Raw genomic sequence first — 23,568 nt, forward strand, 5'->3', positions numbered from 1 at the left:
TTTCTATTATATTTCACTTTTTTATCCATTTATCAGTGGATGGATATTTGGGTTGTTTCCACCTTTTGGCTATAATGAATAGATGTCCTATGAACATTTATGTACTACATATTTTTTGTTTGGACATGTGATTTCAAATTCCTTGGGTATATACATATGAGTGGAATTTCTGGGTCATCTTATAATTCTGTGAATAACTTTTTTATCAGCCATGGATATACCATTTTAAAAGGCCACAAGAAATGCATAAGGGTTCTGATTTGTCTACATTTTGCCAGTGTTTGTTTTTGATTATAACAATTCTAGTAAGAATAAACTAGTACCTTGTGGTTTTGATTTTCTCTTCCTAATGGCTAATGATGTTAGACAACCTTTTATGTGCTTATCAGATATTTGTACATCTTCTAGGAGAAATGTCTATTTTAGTTCTTTGCACATATATCAATTAGGTTGTTTATTTTTTTTTGTTGAGTTATAAGAGTATTTTATTCTGGATACTAGATACTTATCAATTATATGATTTGCGACTATTTTACCATTCTTTTGGTTGTCTGTTCACTTTCTTAATAGTATTCTTTGCTGCATCTATATTTTCACTTGTTGTTAAACTGTAAACATTCCCAGGTCATGGGGATTTACACTTATATTTCCTTCTAAGTGCTTTGTACTTTTAATTCTTACATTTAATTCTTCAATCATATTGAATTAATTTTTGTACATCATGTTATATAGGAGAAAAAATCATTATTTTGCATGTGGTTACCCAGTTATGCCAGCAGGATTTGTCAAAAAGGCTATTCTGGGGGGAGGGCATGATGGCAGATTGTTGATATTCCTATAGCCCAAAGGTGACTAACTACTCTGAAAAAGGAAGATCAGAAGATACCAAAAGACACCCATGGGGTACCATAACCAGTGAGAAGCAAAACCTTCTCCAAATCCCCAAATAGAGAAGCAACTAACCACAAGAAGAATGGGAAGAATGACTCGCAGCTCAACACTCCCAATCCCCTGTCCCTGAAGTCGCCACACAGTTCCAGGCTCCATTACTTGGCACTTGGCAGTAAGTCCTGCTTCCCAGTACAAACAGGAACTCAGAGTTCCACACTCCCCCCTTCTATACAATCTGCTACCTTTACCCTGAAATGCCAGGGAAAACAGCTCTCCTGTGTAAGCAGGACCCACGGCTCCTGCTGCTGCACTGGTAACAGAAGGTGCAAGCCAGCAGGCTTGGTTCCCCTGGCAGCAGTGCCACTGAACTGCACTCCTTGAAGCCTGTGTGGGAAGTCAGGCCCCAGAACTCCTGCTGTCCCTGGCTTGGTTCCCCCAAGCCTGCAGTAGTGCCATTGAATTGTGCTCCCTGAAGCCTGTGAAGGAAATCAGGCCCCAGGGTTCCTGCTACTTGAAGGCTTGGTTCCCCCATGCTTGCAGTGTACCCTCCTGGAGCCCATGCCTGGAAAGCAGACTCCAGAACTCCTGCTGCCTGAAGGCTTGGTTTCCCTGGTGCTTACAGCAGTTGCCATGGATCCGGGTAGCACAGCACCAGCAAACAAGCCTCAAGGCTCTTGCTGCCTGCAGTCTAGGGTCCCCTGTGCCTGCAGCAGCTGCCCTGGCTCTGGAAGCCCACGTCCCAATGCAAGTAGACCCCAGGGCCTCCACTGTCTTATGGGCACCAGATGATGCAAGCCTGCTGGCTTTGCTGCCCCGTGGGTAACCTCAACTTGTTACTCAGTGCCAGAAGCCTTCCACCACACACTTAAGTGAGCCCCAGGCTCCAAGCTTTGGTATTTTGCTGGCTCCAGGAAGCTTCCATTCCCACAGAGCATAGGAACTCAGCACTCCCCACTGTCCCTGAAAGCAAGAGAGCCCTCGCTCCCCCATCAAAGAGTGAGAATGTCAGATTCCCCACTAAGGAGAGGAAAGCTATAACCTGCTACTCCGCAGGCAGCACCAGAAGCCCTGTTCCCCAAAGGTACACAGAAGACCAATGCTTCACACTGCATCTCCCTGCAGGAGAGTCATGTCTCTCCTGTCCAAGAGCTGGAATCCCAGCTTCTACACTGAGTGGCAATATGCTACTCTGCTGGTGCTAAGAGGCCTGTCCCCCACAATCCACAGAGACCCAGCACTCCCCAGTGCCACTGCAGGAGAGTCCCTGTGCCACAATCAAAGAGTGGGAACTCCATCCCCCTTGCTAAGGGGAGAAAAGAGGTAATCAGCACCACAATAACAACCCTGCAAGGGGTAATATATACAGTATACCCCCCTCTGAGGAACACTGCTGGAGCTCCAGGAGAAAAAATTCAAAACTACAGAGGAACAAGGGATTAAAACCCTAACCAAAAACAACTCCAGATGCATAAATCTCAACACAGAATGAAACAGCAAGACAACTCTCCATCAAATGCCAATTCCACCACTAAGGATCCAAACACCTGCATATAGGAAGAGCCATCAAATAATGAATTTCAAAAACAATAGTAAAAATGATTAACAACCTTAAAAAAGAAACACAGAATTTAGTATTTGACCTCAAAGAACATGAATAAACAATTAAATGAGCTCAAAGAGAATATAAACAGATGACTGAAATTAAGACGACTACTCAGGATATGAAAGAGGAAATCAATAAAGACATGGGAACCCTGAAAAATAATCAGTCCAAAATAAACAACTCAATATTGTAAATGAATACCACAATTAAAAGCTTAGTGAACAGATTGGAGCAAGTTGAAAATAGAGTATCAGGAACAGAAGACAGAGTAGAGGAATTAGACCAAACAGTAAAAGATCATGAAAGAATGCTAAGAAAATATGAATGAAACATGTAAGATATCTGGGACACCATGAAAAGACCAAAGTGTTATGTGCTGGTTTGAAGTATTGTAGGATGGTGTCTAGGGCCCTTGCCTTCTCAGGCCAGAGAGCTGATTGACTTGTGAGCCAAAGCCAGTATATGAAGTAGGATTTATTAGAGAGAAAGGAAAGGCTACAGCTAGAGCAGTGCATCAGAGCCTGGAAACCGGTAGCTCACTGTTCAGGTGAAGGCTGGGGCTTTTATAGATGTTTTAACTCTGGCTTAGGTGGGCTTTTCTTCATTGGTTGTGGATTCGGAGGCTTTCTTAGATGAACTGGTTTGTTTCACCTTATTGGGGGGGGCAAATCTTGACAGCATTTTGCTCATCAGCCCTGTGGCAGATCTATCATACCCTGTATCTCCTCTTCGGGATGCAAGAATGCAGATTTATAACTTCTCAGGATGCAGGAATCATAGTGCACTCCTTGGAGGGGCAGGATACTCACTCATCTGCCTTAGGTCTCCAGTAACAAAACCTATGACTCATGGGTATAGAAGAAGGAGAGAGACACAAACTAAAGGCACTGACAACTTATTTAATAGAATAATAGCAGAAAACTTCCTTAACCTCAAGAAAGAGTCACCCAGGTGCAGGAAGCCTACAGAACACCAAGCCGACAGCACCAAAAAAGAGACACATCATAATCAAAACACTCAGCACACAGAACAAAGAAAGAATTCTGAAAACTGTAAAAGAGAGATGACAAGTCACATACAAAGGCAAACCCATTAGAATAACAGCAGATTTCTCAACTCAAACTCTTAACACAGGAAGGTCATGGAAAGACATAATTCAAGCACTGGAAGAAAGCAACTATCAGCCTAGACTAGTCTAGCCAGCAAAATTATCCTTCCTAATTTAAGGAGAAATTAAAATCTTCCACAACAAGGAAAAACTAAGGAGTTTGCAACCACCAGCCCAGCACTTCAGAAGATACTTAAAGACTTTTACATATAGAAGAAGAAACTAGAGTGAGACAGGAAGACTCAAGAAAGAATAAACCCTTTTGAGCAAGCAGACCAGTAAACAAGGAATAGGTAAAGCTAAACAACAGGAGAACAAAAATGACTGGAAACAACAGGTACTTCTCAATATTAACACTGAATGTAAATGGGCTCAAACCCCAATCAAGACATAGAATAGCAAATTGGATAAAAAAAACAAGACACAACCATATGTTGCTTATGAGAGACTCATCTCACTGAAAAAAATAAACAGGGGCTTAGAGTCAAAGGGTGGAAAAAAGTTTTCAAAGCCAATGAACCCCATAAAACAGGCAGGAGTAGCTATACTCATATATGACAAAGTAGACTTCAGATTAAAATCAATTAGAAGAGACGGTGAAGGTCACTTCATATTAATGAAAGAACAATTCAACAGAAGGAAATATCAATCCTTAACATATATGCACCAAACACAGGGGCACCCATCTACATTTAAAAAACTCTAATGGCCCTAAAAGCACAGAAAGATACTAACACAGTGATAGTGGAGACCTCAATACCCCACTGTCACCAATAGATAGGTCATCCAGACAAAAGATTCACAAAGAAAATTCAGTGCTTCTCCACACATTAAACCAAATAGACATGGTTGATATCTTCCACCCAACAACTAGGCAATACACATTCTTTTCTGCAGCTCATGAACTTTCTCCAAAATAGATCATATTTTAGGACACAAAGCAAGTCTCAACAAATTCAAGAAACTTGAAATAACCCCCCAGCACCATATCAGATGATAACAGAACAAAACTAGATCTCAACAACAAAAGAAACTCCAGAAAATATTCTAACACATGGATACTGAACTGCACACTGCTGAAAAACCAATGGGTGACTGAAGTAATAAGAGAAGAAATCAAAAAGTTCCTAGAATCCAATGAAAATGAAAATATAACCTACCAGAATCTATGGGACACAACAAAGGACATGCTAAGGGAAAAATGTTTAGCTATAAGTGCCTACATTTAAAAAACAGAGACCTCTCAATAAACAATCTAAGCTCTTAGAAAAACAAGAACCAACCAAACCCAAAGCCAGCAGACAGAAAGAAATAATAAAGATCAGGGCCAAGATCAATGAGATCAAAACCAAACTATATAAAGAATCAATGAAACAAAAGGTTGGTTCTTTGAAAAGATTAACATGTTAATCTTTTCAAACATGTTTTGTCATGTTAGCCAACATGACAAAACAGAGGAGGGAGAAGACCCAAATTAATAAAATCAGAGCTGAAAAAGGGGCCATAACCACAAATACCCATGAAATCCAGAGAATCATTAGAGGGTACTTTGAAAACTTATATTCAAGTAAACTGGAAAATCTAGATGAAATGGATAAATTCCTAGATGCATATAACCAATCAAAATTGAACCAAGAAGATATTAACCACCTAAATAGTCCTATTACATGCAATGAAATTGAAGCTGTAATAAAGAGTCTCCCTACAAAGAAGAGCCCAGGACCTGATGGATTCATGGCTGAATTTTACCAAACCTTTAAAGTAGAACTAACACCAATATGCTCAAACTTTCCCAGGATATAGAAAGGGAAGGAACATAACCAAACTCTTTCTATGAAACCAGCATTGCACTTGTTCTGAAACCCAATAAATACATAACCAGAAAAGAGAATTATAGACCAATATCTTTAATGAAGATAGATGCAAAGATTATCAACAAAATACTAGTAAACAGAATTTAATACCATGTCAAAAAGATCATACACCATGACCAAGTCAGTTTCATTCCAGGGATGGTTCAAGATACGTAAATCCATAAATGTAATACAGTATATAAAGAGAAGCACAGACAAAAACCACATAATCCTCTCAATAGATGCAGAAAAAGCTTTGACAAAATCCAGCACCCTTTCATGATAAAAGCTCTGAAGAAACTAGAAATAGAAGGAATATTCCTCAACATAATAAAGGCTATATATGACAAACCTAGAGCCAACATCATACTAAATGGATAACAACTGAAACTGTTCCCCTAAAACTGTCCACTTTCTCTACTCTTATTCAATATAGTTTTGTGATTCCTAGCCACAGCAATAAGATAAGAGCAAGAAATAAAAGGGGTTCAATAAGGAAGAAAGAAGTCAAACTATCCCAGATGACATGACCCTATACCTAAGAGACCCCAAAAACTCTACCAAAAAGCTACTAGAAATCATAAACTTTTTTGGCAAAGTAGCAAGATACAAAATTAACATACAGAAATCAGTAGCTTTTCTATATACCAACAACACACAGACTGAGAAAGAAATCAGGTAAACAATCCCATTTATAATAGCCTCAAAAAAAAGTACCTTGGAATAAATTTCACAAAAGAAATCAAAGACCTTTTTAATGAAACTATGAACCACTGAAGAGAGAATTTGAAAAAGACATCAGAAGATGGAAAGACCTTCCATGCTTGGAGATTGGTAGAATCAATATTGTGAAAATGGCCATACTACCAAATGCAATCTGCATGTTCAATACAATCTGTATCAAAATTCCAAAGACATTCTGCACAGAAATAGAAAAACCAATCATGAAATGCATATGGAAACACAAAAGACCTCGAATCGCCAAAGCAATTCTGAGCAAAAATCCAATGCTGGAGGTATCACAATACCCACTTCAAACTATACTACAGAGCTATAACAATAAAAACAGCATGGTATTGGCACAAAATCAGACAGGAAGACCAATGGAACATAACAGAAGATCCAGACATAAACCCACTCATTTATAGCTCACTGATCTTCAACAACAAAGCCCAAAACACACAACTGAGGAAAAAACAGCCACTTAAACAAATGCTGCTGGGGAACTGGATATCCACATGTGGAAGACTGAAATTAGATCATTGTCTTTCACCTTGTACCAAAATCAACTCAAAGTGGATCAAAGACCTTAATACAAGGCCTGAAACTTTGAAACAACTCCAAGAAGTAGTAGGAAATACACTAGAACAGATAGGTATAGGGAAAAACTTCCTAAACAGAACTCAAAAGGCTCAGCATCTAAGAGAAAAAAATGTATGAATCAAACTGCATCAAACTAAAGAGCTTCTGCACAGCAAAGGAAACAGTCACCAAGCTCAAGACAGAGACCACAGAATGGGAGAAAATCATTGCCAGCTATTCCCCTGATAAGGGACTAATTTCCAGACTCTCCAGGGGTCTCAAAAAACTCAGCCCCCAAAGAATCAACACCCCAATGAAGAAATGGGCACATGTATTAAACAGAGAATACTCAAAGGAAGAGGTACAAATTGCCAGTAAATACATAAAGAAGTAATCAACTTCCTTGGTTATAAAAGAGATGCAAATCCAAACAACACTTAGATTTCATCTCACCCCAGTTAGAATGGCCATAATCAAAGGTAATAACAGCAACAAATGCTGGCAAGGATGTGGTAAGCAGGAACCCTTGCTGGTGGGGATGCAAATTAGTACAACCACTATGGAAAGCTGTATGGAGATTCCTCAAAAAACTGGAGATAGAACTGGCATATGATCCAGTGATACTGCTCCTGGGCATCTATGCAAAAGAATGTAAGACAGGATACAGTAGAGACACCTGTACACCAATGTTCATCGCAGCACTATTCACAATAGCTGGCTCTGGAAACAACCCAGATGTCCTACAACTGATGAATGGATCATGAAATTGTGATATATATACACAATGTAGTATTGCTCAGCCACAAGGAATAATGACATGGGGTTTGAAGGTAAATGGTTGCAATTGGAGGACATCATGTTAAGTAAAGTTAGCCAGGATCAGAAACACAAAAGATGTGTGCTTTCTCTCATATGTAGAAGATAGATCTAAAGGTAAGCATATATACAAAAATAAGCACGATTATATACAAACTCAAATGTAGAACATGTTTGCAACAGTGGAACTACTCTATGGAACTCAGGGGAAAAGGGAAAGGAAAAGAGAATTATGGAGCATCAGTAATATCGCATACCATAAGATGTGAAGGTAGAGGATCTAAGAATGTTTATTGAAAGCTGTTGAAAGACAGTGGGGAGGAGGTAAAGAGGTAAGGGAGAGTATTTGAAGGGATTAAACAGACCTATGTAAAGCATACCTACAGTGGGCTTACATTGAGACACCCCTTTGAACATCAACTTAAATATTAATAATGAAAACAGGACTGTAAAATAGGCATAATGTGTGCTGGGGGGGTACTAGTGGGAGGGGTGAGGGTGAAGGAAGGAGAGTAAGGTGACAGTATAAGGCAGATGGACTTCATATACCTATATGAAACAGAATTAAGAAACTTCTTGCAATTGCTTTAAGTGGGGTGGGAAGGGGGTTGAGAGGGAGAGATGACGGGGCCAATGTAACTAATGTACAATGTAAGTCTAGTTGGAATTGTCACTATGAATCCCTCCCATATAATGAATATATCCTAACAAAATTTTTTTTAAAGACTATTCTTTCCCCTACTGAATGCTGTTAGCATCCTTATGAAAAGTAAATTGACCATAGACAAATGGGTTTATTTTTGGACTCATAAATTCTGCTACATTTTTATATGTACATATTCTTAAACCAGTACTGCACTCTGTTGATTACTGCAGCATTGTAGTAAGGTTTAAAACTCATAAATATAAGTCTTCCAAATTTGTTCATTTTCAAGATTGTTTTAGCTATTTGTGGTCCCTAGGAATTTCTTATGAACTTTGGGATCAGCTTGTCAATTTTGTCAAAAAAAAAACACATTGAGAGTTTGATAAGAATTGAATTAAGTCTGTAAATCAACAAAGAGTTTTCACATCTTAACAATGTTAACAATTTCAATCTATGAATATGAAGCATCTTTCAATTTATTTATTATTTAATTTCTTTCAATAATTTTTATAGTGTTTAGTTTATAAGTATTACACCTCCAAATGTAGATTTATTCCTAAATACTTTGTTTTAGATGTTTTTATGAAGGGAACTCCTTCCTTAATTTTATTTTTGGACTGATCATTGGAAAAACATATAAATACACTGAGTTTTTTATGTTGATCTTGTGTCCTGCAACTTTTGTAGAGTGGTTTATTATCTTTCATGGCATTTAATGGTTGCTTTTTGGTTTTATATATCTAAATCATGTCTATAAAGAAATACATGTGCCTATTTCTTTCTAACCAGTTTGGATATTTTTTCTTTTTATTTATTAATTATTCTGGCAGAACTTAAAGTAAAATTTTGAAGGACTAATCAGCCTTGCCTGGTTTCTGATTTTTGGAGGAAAGTTTTGATAGATTTTCTGTATCAGATTGAGTAAGTTCCCTTCTATTCTGAGTTTGTTGAATGTTTTTAACATGAAAGATTGCTGGATTTCATCAAATGCTATTCCTTCATCAAATGAAATGATCTTGTGTATTTTTCCCTTTTGTTCTATTCATGTGGTATATTATAGGGATGCTGAAACCCTAAATTCTGATGAATCATTGTCAATAGAAGCAGCCACTCCACACTCATCTGAAAAGACTAACCACTATTTGTCTGATGAAACTATAATAGACTCTCCTGAGGTAGTTGCCTTTAAAGACACAGCAGATTCTTCTCAGAATCCACCTTACTAGCCTTCTTTGTTGCTATTATCTGTTATACAGTTACCTATTACACAATTACCAGCAGACCTAGGAAGATGAGGTACAAAAATGTGATCCCTGGGATGTATTAAACTCCAAAATAATAATTTTATTTTTCTGGTTTATATAGACAGAAATATAGGAAATATACATGGGAATTGATATTAAAGGTAGAAAATAATGGAAAAGGAATATAAATATGGATTAGTTCAAATTTATCTATAGGTCAATTAGAAATAATTGACTTAATATTGCACTTCAAGGAGACAGAAAAGTCTGTAATAGTTTGAGTTTGGCTGCAATATGGATAAAATGTGGCCCACAATCAGTAAACTAGAAATGCCATGCTTGATTTGGTGCATTGTAAAGGAAAGAACTAAAGACTTAGGAATATTGGAATGCCCAAATGATTTGTCATTTAACACTGCTCACTCACCCTGGGATAGCACAGATGACATGCCTTTTAACAAGATTATTAAGAATTAATTTGTGAAGGGAGCTTGAGCATCTGTGATTGCTCTCTTCTGTAGGCCAGACCTTATAGTGGGAACCGTAAGCACTGAAACCATAATACAATAGGGGTAATTGAAGCCCAGATTGGCACAGGTTAAGTGGTTGCTCTCATTTTTAAAAAATATAGCAATATCGGTATCTGTATCTATATCGATCTATACCTTATTTATCTCTGTCTATACCTTATCTATCTACTTATCTATCTATCTGTCTGTCTATGGCAGGCCATATAAACTAGAATTTCTCTTCCTCAATTGAGTCATAAAAACTCTAACTTTTCCCTGCCATGATTTAGAACTGGCTATAAAGAAATTCTCTATCCTACCCTTATTTAATACTAGATCATAAGACCATCCCCATTCCAGAGTGGTCCTTTCCCATACTCTGGAGGTGGTGAATGATATAGAGAGGCCAAACAGAATCTGAAAAAACAGAACTTTCTAAGATTCCCCACCTAGTCTATTTGCATTAGTTCAGACCCTTTTGTCTAATCACATTTTGAGATGGCTGTCTGTTCTTCAACCTGCCTATTTGTAATGAAGTCTCTTTAAAAAACAAAAAGGGAAGACTTCAGAGAGCTTCCAGAAAGTTGAATACACAGAATCTCCTGGAGAATGGTGCACAGGGAGAGGGAGGGCATGGAAGTTCTGTGCCCCTTCTCTAATACCTCACTCTATGCATCTCTTCATCTTTGTTCTTTCAGAATATCTTTTATAATAAATTGATAAATGTAAATAAGTGTTTCCCCACGTTCTGTCCATAGCTCATAAAAATTAATCAAATCTGAGGAAGAGCTTATGGGAACCCTAATTTATACTGATTGGTCAGAAGTACAATAAACCAATCTAGGACTTGTGACTGACATCTAAAGTGAGGGGTAAGCAGTTTTTGGGTCTGAGCCCTCAACCTGTGGGATCTGATACTATTGGTGTCAGGACTAATTGGATTAGAGGACATCCAGCTGGTGTCTGCTGTTGCCAAAATGATTGATTTCTTGTGAGGAAATGTCCTCACACATTTTGGAGTCGTGGACACCTTCTCTATTACTTGTGGTATGAGAGCAGAAGAAAAACTTTTCTTGAGTATGATTTCTGTAATGGGCAGCATGTTAAAAAACAGCAATTGTGATTGTCTGACTCACAGACCTATAGCATTGACTAGCTAATTATTGTGTTTCTAGTAGTGAAATCTATCCAATTCTTATTTGATCTAAACCAGTGGAAGAGTTCTAGATCAAGGGAGCAAAAGTCTAGGTTGAATAACAACAGAGAACTCCATCCCTTCAATCAATTCCCAGATTTGAGCCAGTTTATGGACCCAGAATTCTTTGAAGGAAGGTGAGACTATGTCCTCCTGAGGAAAGAAGCTGCAGTGCCAAGAGATCACACTGTTACAATGATGATGTTATGCTGATTTGACCCGCTGAGAGTAGCAACTGTTCTAGATTATTGGTAAGATATTAGTGTGTCAGAGGGTGAGAATAAATTTTAAAATATTCAGGAGACTTCTACCTCAGCAAAATTTCTAGGGGTTCAGTGGAGTGTGGCGTGTTGAGGTATCCCTTCTAAGATGAAGGATAAATTGTTGCATCTGGTCCCTCCTTCAACTAAAAAGAGACACAATGATTTTTGGTACTCTGGATTTGGGAGACAACATTTTATTTGTTACGCTACCCTGGCCGACTTACTAAGCAATTTGAAAAGATGCTAGTTTTGAGTGGGTTCGAAATAAGAAAAGGTTCTACAAGACGTCCAAGCTGCTCTACAAAAAGACTGTGAAGCTTAAGCCACATGATACAGCTGATTCAATGGTTCTTCAAGTACTAGTCGTAGATAGGAAGGTCACCTGGAGTCTTTGACAGGCCCTTAAACGTCAACCACAATGCAAGTCTTTAGAATTTTGCAAAAAAGTCCTGCCATATTCTGCAGATTACTCTCTTTTTGATAAACAGAGTTTGGTCATCAAGTTTCTACATAACTTGAGCTACCAACCAAGAACTGAGTGTTATTTTGCCTGCCAAGCCATAAAGATGAGTGTACACAGCACTGCATCATCAAATGGAAGTAGCATATACAAGATTAAGCCATAGCAAGCAGACCATTAGATCACAAATAACTTACATGAAGAAGTAACCAAATTCTCTGGGTTCATACTGATCTTACACTACTTTCTTTCTCCCAGTTTGTCCCTATGTCCTAACAGGAGTACTCTACAATCAGTTTACAAAAAATTAAAAAAAACTGTGGCCTGGGTTACAGATTGTTCTGTGTAATATGTAGGCACCACCCAAAATTGTGTAGCCATAGCACTATATCCCTTCTTTGGGGCATCCCTCATTTTTCTTGGAGAGAAACTATATACCAATTCATAGGTGTGCTCAATGTTTTGGCTGGATGGTTAGGGTCTTAAGAAATTACTTGGAATATTGGTGACAAGAATGTCTGGGAAAGAAGTATGCAGAGTAACCTATCTGAATGGGTGGAAAATGTGAACATACTTGTGTCACAGGTGGAATTATGTTCACAAAAGACCTGATTTAAAAGAGGATTTTAAAAATCAAATGAATAGTGTGACAAATTCTATAGATTCTAGTCAGCCCCTTTTTCCTGCCACCTCTATCATCATCCAAAGGACTCATAAGCAAAGTATCCATGCTGTCAAAGATGGAGGAAGTGAATGGGCTCAGTCACATGAACATCCACTTACCAAATCTGAACCTACTACAGCCAGTGCTGAGTGCCCAAACTGCAAGCAAATAGAGGCTGACGCTGAATCCTTGATAGGACACAATTCCCTGGGATGGTCATCCAGCTATGCAATTCCAGGTTGATTGCTTTAGATTACTTCCATCATGGAAGGGGCAATGTTTTGTTTTTACTGGAATAGGTTCTTTTTATGGATATGAATTTGTCCAAAACTGCTATCTATGGACTTACAGAATGCCTTGTTCACTATCATGACTTTCCACACCACATTGTTTATCAAGAAACTCACTTCATAGCAAATGTAGTGTAGCAATAGAACCATGCTCATGGAACTAATTGTTGTTGCCATATTCTTCACCATCCTGAAGCAGCTATCTGGATTTAATGGTATAATGGTCCTTTGAAGACTCGGTTGCAGTGAAACCAGATAGCAGTACCTTCCATGACTGTGAAAAGTTTCTTTAGGAATATGTATAAGCTGAATCAGCATCTGCTTTTTTTGTACAGTGCTGTTTTTTCCTATAGTCAAGATTCATGGGTTCAAGAGTCAATAAGTGGAAATGGAAATGAGAATAATTATTATTGCCCTTAATGAACTACTAGCAAATTTTTTTCTTCCTGTTCCTGTATCTCCATGTATTGCTGGTATAGTGGTCTTAGTTCCAAAGGGAAGAATGCTTCCAGTACGAGAAACAAACATTATTCCATTTAACTGGAAGTTAAGAAAGATTCCCACCCCATTTCCACCACTTTGCACTCTTCATGCCTCTGAATCAATAGCCAAAGAAAGGAGGTGCAGTGCTGGATGGGGTAATTGATCCTGTTTACAAAGGCAAAATTGAACTGCCATTCTACAGTGGAGGTAAAGAAGAGTACGTCTAGAATGCAGGAGACACCTTATGGCATGTCATAGTATTACCATGCTTCATGATTAAAGTCAGTGAAAAATGCATCAACCCAACTTAGGCTGGATACTAATGGCCCAGACACTCCAGGAATGAAAATTTAAGTCATCTCACCTGGCAAAGAACCATACCAATGTGCTAAAGGCAAAGTAAGTGATGTTGATTGGGTAGTGAATACTTCTTTCTTATTTTGTTATTAATATGTTTCTGTGTGTGCATTTGCATATATATATATATGCCTCACTCAAATCTGCAAATTCATATGTTGAAGCCCTAACCCCAAATAAGATGATATTAGGAGGTAGGAGACTTTGGGGGTGGTCTTTAGATTTAAATGAAATCATGTAAGTGGAGTGGCCTTGATGGAAAGAGACATGAGAGTTTTCTTTGTTGGCCATCTGAGAAGAAAACAAAAAACCAAATTGACCAGCATCTTGATATTTGACTACCCATTTTCTAGAACTATGGAAAATAAATTCCAGTTGTTTAAATGATCTAAGCCATGATATTTCATTATGGCAGCCTCAGCAAACTAAGGCAGTAATTTATACTAAGATGTGGTGTGCTGCTGCAACAAACACCTACAAATGTGGCAAATTACAAGTAAAGGCTGGAAGGATTTTGAGGTGCATTCTAGAAGAAAGCCAAGATTTCTATGAAGTGATTATTAAAGGTGATTCTGATGAGGACTCAGAACAAAACAGGAGAGCTAGAGAGTAAGCCTCCATATTCTTAAAGAATACATAAGCAATCATGTACAGAAAATTGCTAAAAATACTGAAAGTAAAAGTCATTCTGATGAGGTCTCAGAAAAAATGAGAAATGGGTTATTGGATAAGGGTCAAAAGGCAATTTTTGTTATAGTGAAAAAATTGCTTGGTTGTTGTTAGTGTTAGAGTGTTTATGGAAGTAGAACTCATGATGAATGAACTTGGATATTTAGCTGATGAGAATTCTAAGCAAAGTATTGAACAAAAAGCTTAACTCCTTCCAAATGCTTGTAGCAAAATGTGAGAAGAGAGAAAAGAATTGGAAACAGGATTGTCAAATCAGAGCAAAAAGGTATAAGAGCAAAGATGAGACAAAATTAAGGAAGGTTTTGGGGTTTCTTAGATCTTATAAGAATGCATCCTAGAGTTGTTCAGCTGTGAACATGCACTATTTTTCAAGATAATGGAAAAATAACCCTGAATGTGAGTTAGAGATTATCAGGGAAACAGCATTGGTTCTTACAATTTTATCTGACCTATATCTTATTTAACTGTTCCTGTTTGGCAGCTTTCCTTTCTCACCATCTCCAGAAGCTGGGAGTGGTAAGATTTTTACACTATCTCAATATACATACCTCATTATCAGAGAATACATCTTTAAGCTCTGTTGTTGGCAGAAATCGATGTTTGTTTTTATTATGGGAGAACCCAAACAATTGGGCATTCAGATTTGTTTCTTCTATGATTAAGCGAAGAACTTGAAAAACAAAGCTCTCAAGACAATAACCTGGCTCACTATTAAATCTTATTCTGAATGTCAATGATTTTTATTAATTATTTACAACTCTTTTACATTACTTTACAACAATTTTATTCCACTATTGTCAGATGTACTCATTAGGACAATTGGGGAAAATGTCATAAAGTCATAAAAATAAAAGTGCATAAATCAATATAGGTTCAAAACATTGCCACCATCATTCTGATAATAGCATTCCTCATCTGAGTATTATTTCCATGAATGTATTCAGTTGTGCAAATTTAATGAGAGGAGAGACACCAAAGCAATAATCGAACAGGTATCTCTAGGACAATTCCTCCCACAGAAACATCAATTTCAACAACTATTTAGCATGAAAACATCTTTACAAGGGTAAGGAAACCAGGGGAGAGATTAGTGCACCTGGGTTAGCATATAAATAAGAAAATATGCATTGAAGAGGGTAGGAAGGAGAGCTTTACATTACCTGTGTCCCTCAATGCCAGGCAACAAAATGTTGAGAGAGACACCTTCCACTCAGAGAAGAAAGTAAGAATGAGATTTTGTCTTGGACTTCCAGTAAAACTGAGCGAAGGGCATGTCCTCTTGGCTGCATGCTCCAGACCAACATCTACAGATGAAGCCTCCAGTTCTGCACCAAAATCAGGCCAGATGCTGCCGTGCAAAGCTCTAGGTCTGTTCTGTGGACTCAGTTTCTGGCTTATCCTACTGCCCAGGTTGACCTCAGCAGCCATGAGCTCCAAACCAACACAGAATCAGATTGGATACCATGGCACCATGTTTCTAGGCTTCCCCAGCATCAGGCCAGCCCCTGCAGCTCTACTCATCAGCCCAGCCTCTAGGTTGGTCCCTGCAGATACAGGTTGCAGTACTCATTGGGTACAATCATGACCCATGGAAAGTAAACATATGGATTAGTTGAAATTTTGGCATTTAAGGCCTCTACATTCATGTATTAAAATTATACTTAGATAAGATTCTTAATTACATTTCAGAGAGTATAACCTTTCTAAAAACACAGATTTCTTCTTAACAGAGTAAAATGAAGTTATGATTTTTTAGTATAAAAATACAAAAGTCGTATTTAAAACTGTAAGACCAGAACATACAAATATATTTATTATGGAATCTGAGAGATGTTTTTCTTATTTTCCCTGCTGCTATTAGTTTTGTTATAGACATAAATATAATTGTGCCAACATAATTATCAGTACATATATAAAAGAGAGTATGAAATTTGAAAGAAATTATTAATAAGGGAATAGAGTAATATCCAAGGATGGGAAACTTATGACAGATATAAGATCCATGCATTGAAATGGGCAATAACAATAACCAGCCTAGCTGTAATAAGCAACTTTAGGTTCCAAATTGAATACTCTAAAAACATTTTTTCCTAAAAGTAACCATATTCCATTGGGAAAATGTTGCATTTCAGATCTGGGTCAGGATAGTACTGAATAAGTCTGGACCTAACTATTACATCAGAGAGAATCCCACAAAGATTCAGAAGCCTAACTAAAAAGGTTTCCAATGGACAAATTCAGAACAATTTGAATGTCAAAAAGATTAATAATTGAAATGGATTAAAAATATCAAATACAGAAATTTCTACAGCTCCCAATGTAGGCTATACTTCAGAATAGCCTAATATTTGACCAGACAAAATTTCTTTCATAGATTGCTACCTAACAAATGCAAGAATGTTTAGATTATAACATTGCACTTTTAAATCAATAAGAAACACACATTTACAAAACAACCTTCCAAGGACACAAAAATGAGGAGATAGGCAGATGTTAAATGTTATAACAGACAACTCAGTCTGACAACACCTGAACTTAGTGATCAATCACAGAGTAACAAGACGAGAGATAACTAGATACAGTAAGCTTCCTGAAAAAACATTATAGGTATAAATAACAACACATATGAGGTACTGCCCTCCTGAAATTTGAATTAGATCAAGCCTCTAAATCTAATTCAAATTTAAGGGAAGAGGAGCGACCAGAAGAACATAATAAACAACACAAAAATGATACAATCAGCAAATGCCACAAAAGAAGTTACACATAACAAAAAAATCAGATTCTTAAGCAAAGAAATTGGAAGGTGAAATGATTTGTTTTATGTATTAACTAGGTTGAAGTACAAGATATCCAAACATTTGCTTAAACTTTATTCTGCATGTGTTTGTCAGGGTGTTTTTAATGAGATTGACATTTGCCTGCTAGACTGTGTAAAACCGATTGCCTTTTCTGATATAGATACTCCTCATTTAAGCCATTAGAGACTTGAATAGAATGAAAAGGCTGAATGAAAATGAATTCTTCTGCCTGAATGCCCAACTAGAGACGTAAGTCTTTTCCTATATTCAGAAGTGAAAAAACTGTTCTTTGGACTTGTACATATACTACTGGCTGTCCTGGTTCTCCACCTTTAAGACTGGGACTGGAACTATGCTATAGGTTCTCTTATGTCCCATAGGTGACTGCTAGCAGCAGATTGTGGATCTTCTCCTGATGATGACCACTATAGGTCAGGGTGTAAGACCAGTGAGTGGATGCAGATTTATTTGAAGTCATAATTGGGAAGTAGTCTATTGTTTGAGATTTTGTATCTAGGGTAAATGTATTTTTAAGAAAAATATGAAACAATTATTTGTGCAAAAATTGTGTGTTCAGTTTGGTGAGGAAAACCAAAGTAGATGGGCAAATGGAATTAATTGTGTGTGTGTGAGTGTGTGTGTGTGTGTGTGTGTGTGTGTGTTTCTACCTCCTCTACCTCTATCATCTTCAATGTGACTCAAAGTTATAGGCTTATCATTATTTCACTGGATTAGCTTCTAATCTCGGTTTAAATATCGCATAAAATGTGCTTTTGTGCATCTCAGGAAAATGGTACATTGGTGGAAAAAATTCCAAATCACTCCAGAATTATGACCTCATTAAGTCAAATTCACTTACCCCTTCATGTATGCACTACTCAGGGAACCATCTCTGATAACCTCCACTGCCCCCATTTTCCCCTTGAGCAACTGTGACCAAGTCAAAAGGGAATAATCTATGGAAGGGTCAGTTCTGAAGGAACTTATTCCTCTGCTGATAAGACTCAAGGAACATTATGATTTTTGTGCAGCTTTTATTTGAGTGTTTGAATGAAACTAATATCCTTTAAATGTGTCCAGATAGTTTTAAAAAGGGTTATTTATAACTTGTTTTTAAAAAGTCCAAATATAACACATAAAAATGATAAAGTATATGTCACATATAATGTATCTTTGGAAAATTGTACCCCATGCTCCTAAATTATGGTGAAAAGGTAAATGCCATTATTACAGAAATAATTGTGACCTGAATGATCCTTAAAAAGGTGATCTAGGAGTATGTGATAGAAAGGATTATGTAGTAGATTAACTGCAGAGTCAGTCAATGAAACCCACTATAATCCCTGGAACAAGTAACAACACAAATATCTCGGTATCTGTCTAGCTCTCCATAGTAGATCTAGATACAAATATCCACCTGAAGACACACGTGGCGATGTGGTATTTGTAAGGAGTTAAGAAGGGCAGGACACCCCCACCCCCAACCCGGAGCTGTGCACCGCTGCCAGTGCTACAGGTCTTTTGGGACAAGTGGTGGCTCTGAAAAGAGCCTTTGGGTTTTGGGGTGCTCGGGGCGTGCAGAAGCGGCTCACTTTCTCTGGGTGAACATGGCCATGGCGCCGGCGGCCTGGTACACCACTTTACTGCCGACCTTCCCGGGCAGCAGGAGGCGCACGGCCCTCTGGATGTCCCAGGTGGTGATGGTCGAGCGGTTGGCTTGGCGGGACAGGCGGCCGGCCTCGCTGGCGATGCCATCCAACATGTCATGGACGAAGGAGTCCATGACGCCCGCGGTCTCCTGGGACAGGGAGAGGTCCTGGTGAAACTTCTTCAGCACCCGGGGGAAATAGGTGGCAAAGCTGCCACCACGGCCGGGTCGTCGGTGGCACCTTGGCTTCTCCTGAGTCTGCTGGGTCGTAGAGTCTGTCCCCTTGGTCTCCTGGGGACCAAGGTCCTCCTCAGCAGACATCTCAGAGGTTGGCTCGGTTGACTTGTCCAAGCTCCGCTCTGCCATCCCTCAGGCTGTGAGGAACAATGGCGGCTGCTAAGGGGCCAGGCCTTTAATATTCACGTCAGTGTGTCACGTCACAGGCCGACTGAACATCTGATTGGAGGGTGTGCTCTGCAGGGAGCCTGTCACTAAGGCGTGCGTGCGCTCAGTGTGATTGGATGGGCCTCTAATCCCAGCTATTCAGAGGTTGCTCAGCTGATTTGTCAAAGTTTGGCTCATCCCTTGCTCAGGCAGTTGTCAGTAGCTGTGAATAACAGAAAATGGCGGCTGCTCTTCAACAAAATCTGTGGAAAAACTGGCTAGCTGTCTGCAAAAAACTGGTTAGCAGTCTGCAAAAAACTGAAACTAGATCCATGTATATCACCCTATACCAATATTAACTCAAAATGGATCAAGGATCTTAATATCAGACCACAAACTCTAAAGTTGGTACAGGAAAGAGTAGGAAATACTTTTGCACTAATAGGTATAGGCAAGGACTTTCTCAATGGAACCCCAGCAGCTCAGCAACTAAGAGATAGCATAGATAAATGGGACCTCATAAAACTAAAAGGCTTCTGCTCAACAAAAGAAATGGTCTCTAAACTGAAGAGAACACCCACAGAGTGGGAGAAAATATTTGCCAGCTACACATCAAACAAAGGACTGATAACCAGAATATATAGAGAACTCAAAAACTAAATTCTCCCAAAATTAATGAACCAATAAAGAAATGGGCAAGTGAACTAAACAGAACTTTCTCAAAAGAAGAAATTCAAATGGCCAAAAATCACATGAAAAAATGCTCACCATCTCTAGCAATAAAGGAAATGCAAATTAAAACCACACTAAGATTCCACCTCACCCCTGTTAGAATAGCCATCATTAGCAACACTACTAACAACAGGTGTTGGTGAGGATGTGGGGAAAAAGGAACCCTCTTACACTGCTGGTAGGAATGTAAACTAGTACAACCACTCTGGAAAAAAATTTGGAGGCTACTTAAAAAGCTAAACATAGATCTACCATATGATCCAGCAATACCACTCTTGGGGATCTACCTAAAAGAATGTGACACAGGTTACCCCAGAGGCACTTGCACACCCATGTTTACTGAAGCACTTTTCACAATAGCCAAGTTATGGAAACAGCCAAGATGCCCCACTACTGATTATTGGATTAAGAAAATGTGGTATTTATATACAATGGAATTTTATGCAGCTATGAGGAATAATGAAATCTTATCATTCACAAGTAAATGGATGGAACTGGAGAACATTATTCTGAGTGAGGTTAGCCTGGCCCAAAAGACCAAAAATCCTAAGTTCTCCCTCATATGCGGACATTAGATCAAGGGCAAACACAACAAGGGAATTGGACTTTGATCACATGATAAAGCGAGAGCACACAGGGAGGTATAAGTATAGGTAAGACACCCAAAAAACTAGGTAGCATTTGTTGCCCTCAATGCAGAGAAACTAATGCAGATACTTTAAAGCAACAGAGGCCAAAAGGAGAAGGGGACCACGAACTAGAGAAAAGGTTAGTTTGAGAAGAATTAATTTAGAAGGTAATACACATGTACAGGAAATCAATGCGAGTCAACTCCCTGTATAGCTATCCTTATCTCAACTAGCAAAAATCCTTGGTCCTTCCTATTATTGCTTATACTCTTTCTTCAACAAAATTAGAGATAAGGGCAAAATAGTTTTTGTGTGGTAGCCAGGGGGTAGCGGGGAGAGGAAGGGGGTGGGAGGTTAAGGGAAGGAGCAGGGGAAGGGGGGGAGAAATGACCCAAACATTGTATGCACTTACGAATAAAAGAAAAAATAAAAATAAAAATAAAGAAAAAGAAAATGGTAGCTGCTGAGGGGCTGGGCTAATATTCATTGCCTTGTCCCACCTCATGCACCAGCCTAGCCTATGTAGGGAGATGCTGTCTCAAAAGAAAAGAACAAAAAAGAGAAGAAAAGAAAGGAATGGAAGGGACCCCCCCCCCAGAAAAATCCCTGTCTTCTTCACAATACTTAGATGCTAAAAAAATACCCTACATTTAAAATTAGTGAGTACACATTGGAACAGTTTGTTTTTAAAATTCCAAAATAATTACAAAATTCAGTCTCAAAGTAAAAGTACTGAAGATATAAAGGACATCAAGATTATAAAAACATTTTCAAATTTATATAATATATGATAACATATGCAAAAATGTTTATTCAAATGTATTTGTGCAAGTAAACTTCATAAATTCAACCAAAGGAAGGCCTCTAAAATTGAGAATTAAGTGTAGTTTAAGTAATGAAGGACAACACGCAGCTATTCATAGAAATGGCTGGGTGTTTAGGTATGTTTCCTGCTAAAACTTTCAAGACAAATTATTCTACTAGTAATAAAATAAAATAATGAGCAATGATAAATGGTCCTGGCTATGATCAGGAAAATTTCCTTTTTATTTATGAAATTATAATATGATGAGAAAGGTAGTGAGGAAAGAATGAAAAATAGAATCTGTGAAATTCTCATTTACAAATGAAAACACACAAATCCTATTTGAAATATTAGCAAACAAATCCTTCTCTTAATTTTGATGCAGGAAGCAAGGGCCACATTCATACATCCCCTGGATCATATCACTAAATAACCATCACTGAAACAGGCAGGTGAACAAACAAGCAAACAGCATACACACAAACATGCTAATTTCCCTCACCATGTGCTAAGATGAACATCCCAGAAGGGTTTTTTTTGAACCATCCCTGGTCACCTGGTCACACTCTTGGCCATTGATTGTGGCTCAGACACTGCAAACCCTTTATTGGCTGTGCCAGTGGAAACAAAGTCATGAGTTGCTGTCATGGGATGCTCTCATCATCTGAGTGATGCATAACTGCACAATTAAGTCCTATCTTGTTTATTTTTTCTATCTTGTTTACTTTAATCTCAAAATAACCATTGCACATATGAGAACTGTCATGTGCAGTCACTGTTTTATTTACCTGTGTTTGCTAAAATTATTCCATTGCCATTCCTTCTTGCATCACAGGTTATCTTTGTGATCATTTTCAAAAATCTTTGTAAAGTATACTCTTTTTATATTCCTTTGAGGTATAGTTACTGGTATAAAGACAGCTGCTTTTGTATTTTAAAATACCTTTATTTTCAGGATGGGTTCTGCAGGAGTTAGTATATAGAACATTTACTCCAGATCAAGACCTGAGGAAGGGAATAGTGTCTAAAGTCCAGGAGCAGGGTAAAAAAACATACATAGTGAAAATTTCTCTTATAACTCTCTTTAGGAAGAAATTGATTACATATTCAGAAATCTAAACACACTTAAACCAACACACAGAGTGCAGTTAGTATTATAAAAACATCGATGAGGGTGCCCTGAGCACCTATTCTCTGAGCCCCCTCAAATCACAGCATGTTGCCAATGACTCTGAAGGTTTCCCTTAGTTAAGATCCCTCTTACCATTGAGGCTGATGAGAACAGTGGCTAGGCAGAGAACATTTCCCATCACCACTACTCTGGAAAGCTCTGGGGAGATAGCCTGCAGGACAGGCAGTGGGTCATAGTCAGAGAGGCCCAGGTGCTGTATATCCCACACACAGAGCAGCTCCAGACCCGCACTGGCAGTGCAGATGATGCAGGTGTTGCTGGTGGCAATCTTGCCAATCTGCAGAAAGTCATCTCTAGGCACAGAGAAGACAGGTGGACTCAGGAAAAAATGCAGCAAGAGTCCTTCATGGAGTGACACTTTTGGCCACCCAATTTAAGTAGCCTCAGGCATCTGCCCCAGGTGAGAATAGACTCAACCCCTTTCCTTGTCATTTCTAGGAGAGACCCCCATACTCTCCACTGGGAACTGCCAGCATCATTATCCTGTATTCATAAGGGAATGTCAAGGCCCAGAAAAGAAAGTGACCCATAGAGTGACAACCTAGGAAGGCCATGCTGCTCTTTCCTGTGTAACTGGAACAAGCACAGCAGCCCTGCCCATCTCCTCTGTGAAAGGGGGACAATGATGGACCTATGACATGGTGCATGGGTATACTAAATGAGGTTGACAGTGGGAAAGCATTTATGATGCACTTGCTCAACTCATGCTTGAAGGCTGTGACAGTGGCAAAGCTTGTACCAGGTGAGGGTGAAGGGCAGGCTCTCTGGTGCCAATCCTGGGCCTCCCTGCATCCTATGACTCCTGAGACCCCAACCTAGTTGCTATGATCAGGTGCTCCTTCCACACAAGAGGCAAAGTGGCTTCTGCAGTATAGGTGATGATGGGTAGAACTGGGCTCCATTGCCTCTGTGTCTGCTATGTCCCAGGCTGACAGATGGACGAATCTGTGTGCATAGTGCCCCACAGCCTGCCAGAGGCCCTCACAACCATCTCCTTAGTAGA

At 38.7% G+C, this 23,568-nt stretch overlaps 1 protein-coding gene across 1 annotated transcript; it reads right to left on the minus strand.

Annotated features, from left to right (window-relative positions):
* Positions 1-18,737: 18,737 nt before the first annotated feature.
* LOC109675832 (histone H2B type W-T-like) lies at positions 18,738-19,275 on the minus strand. Its single transcript, XM_074063980.1, has one exon. It carries the CDS (start codon positions 19,187-19,189, stop codon positions 18,764-18,766), a length of 426 nt encoding a protein of 141 aa, XP_073920081.1. The 5' UTR covers positions 19,190-19,275; the 3' UTR covers positions 18,738-18,763.
* Between the last annotated feature and the right edge of the window lie 4,293 nt (positions 19,276-23,568).

This window comes from Castor canadensis, chromosome X (genome assembly GCF_047511655.1).
Source record: "Castor canadensis chromosome X, mCasCan1.hap1v2, whole genome shotgun sequence".
NCBI classification, from domain to species: domain Eukaryota; kingdom Metazoa; phylum Chordata; class Mammalia; order Rodentia; family Castoridae; genus Castor; species Castor canadensis.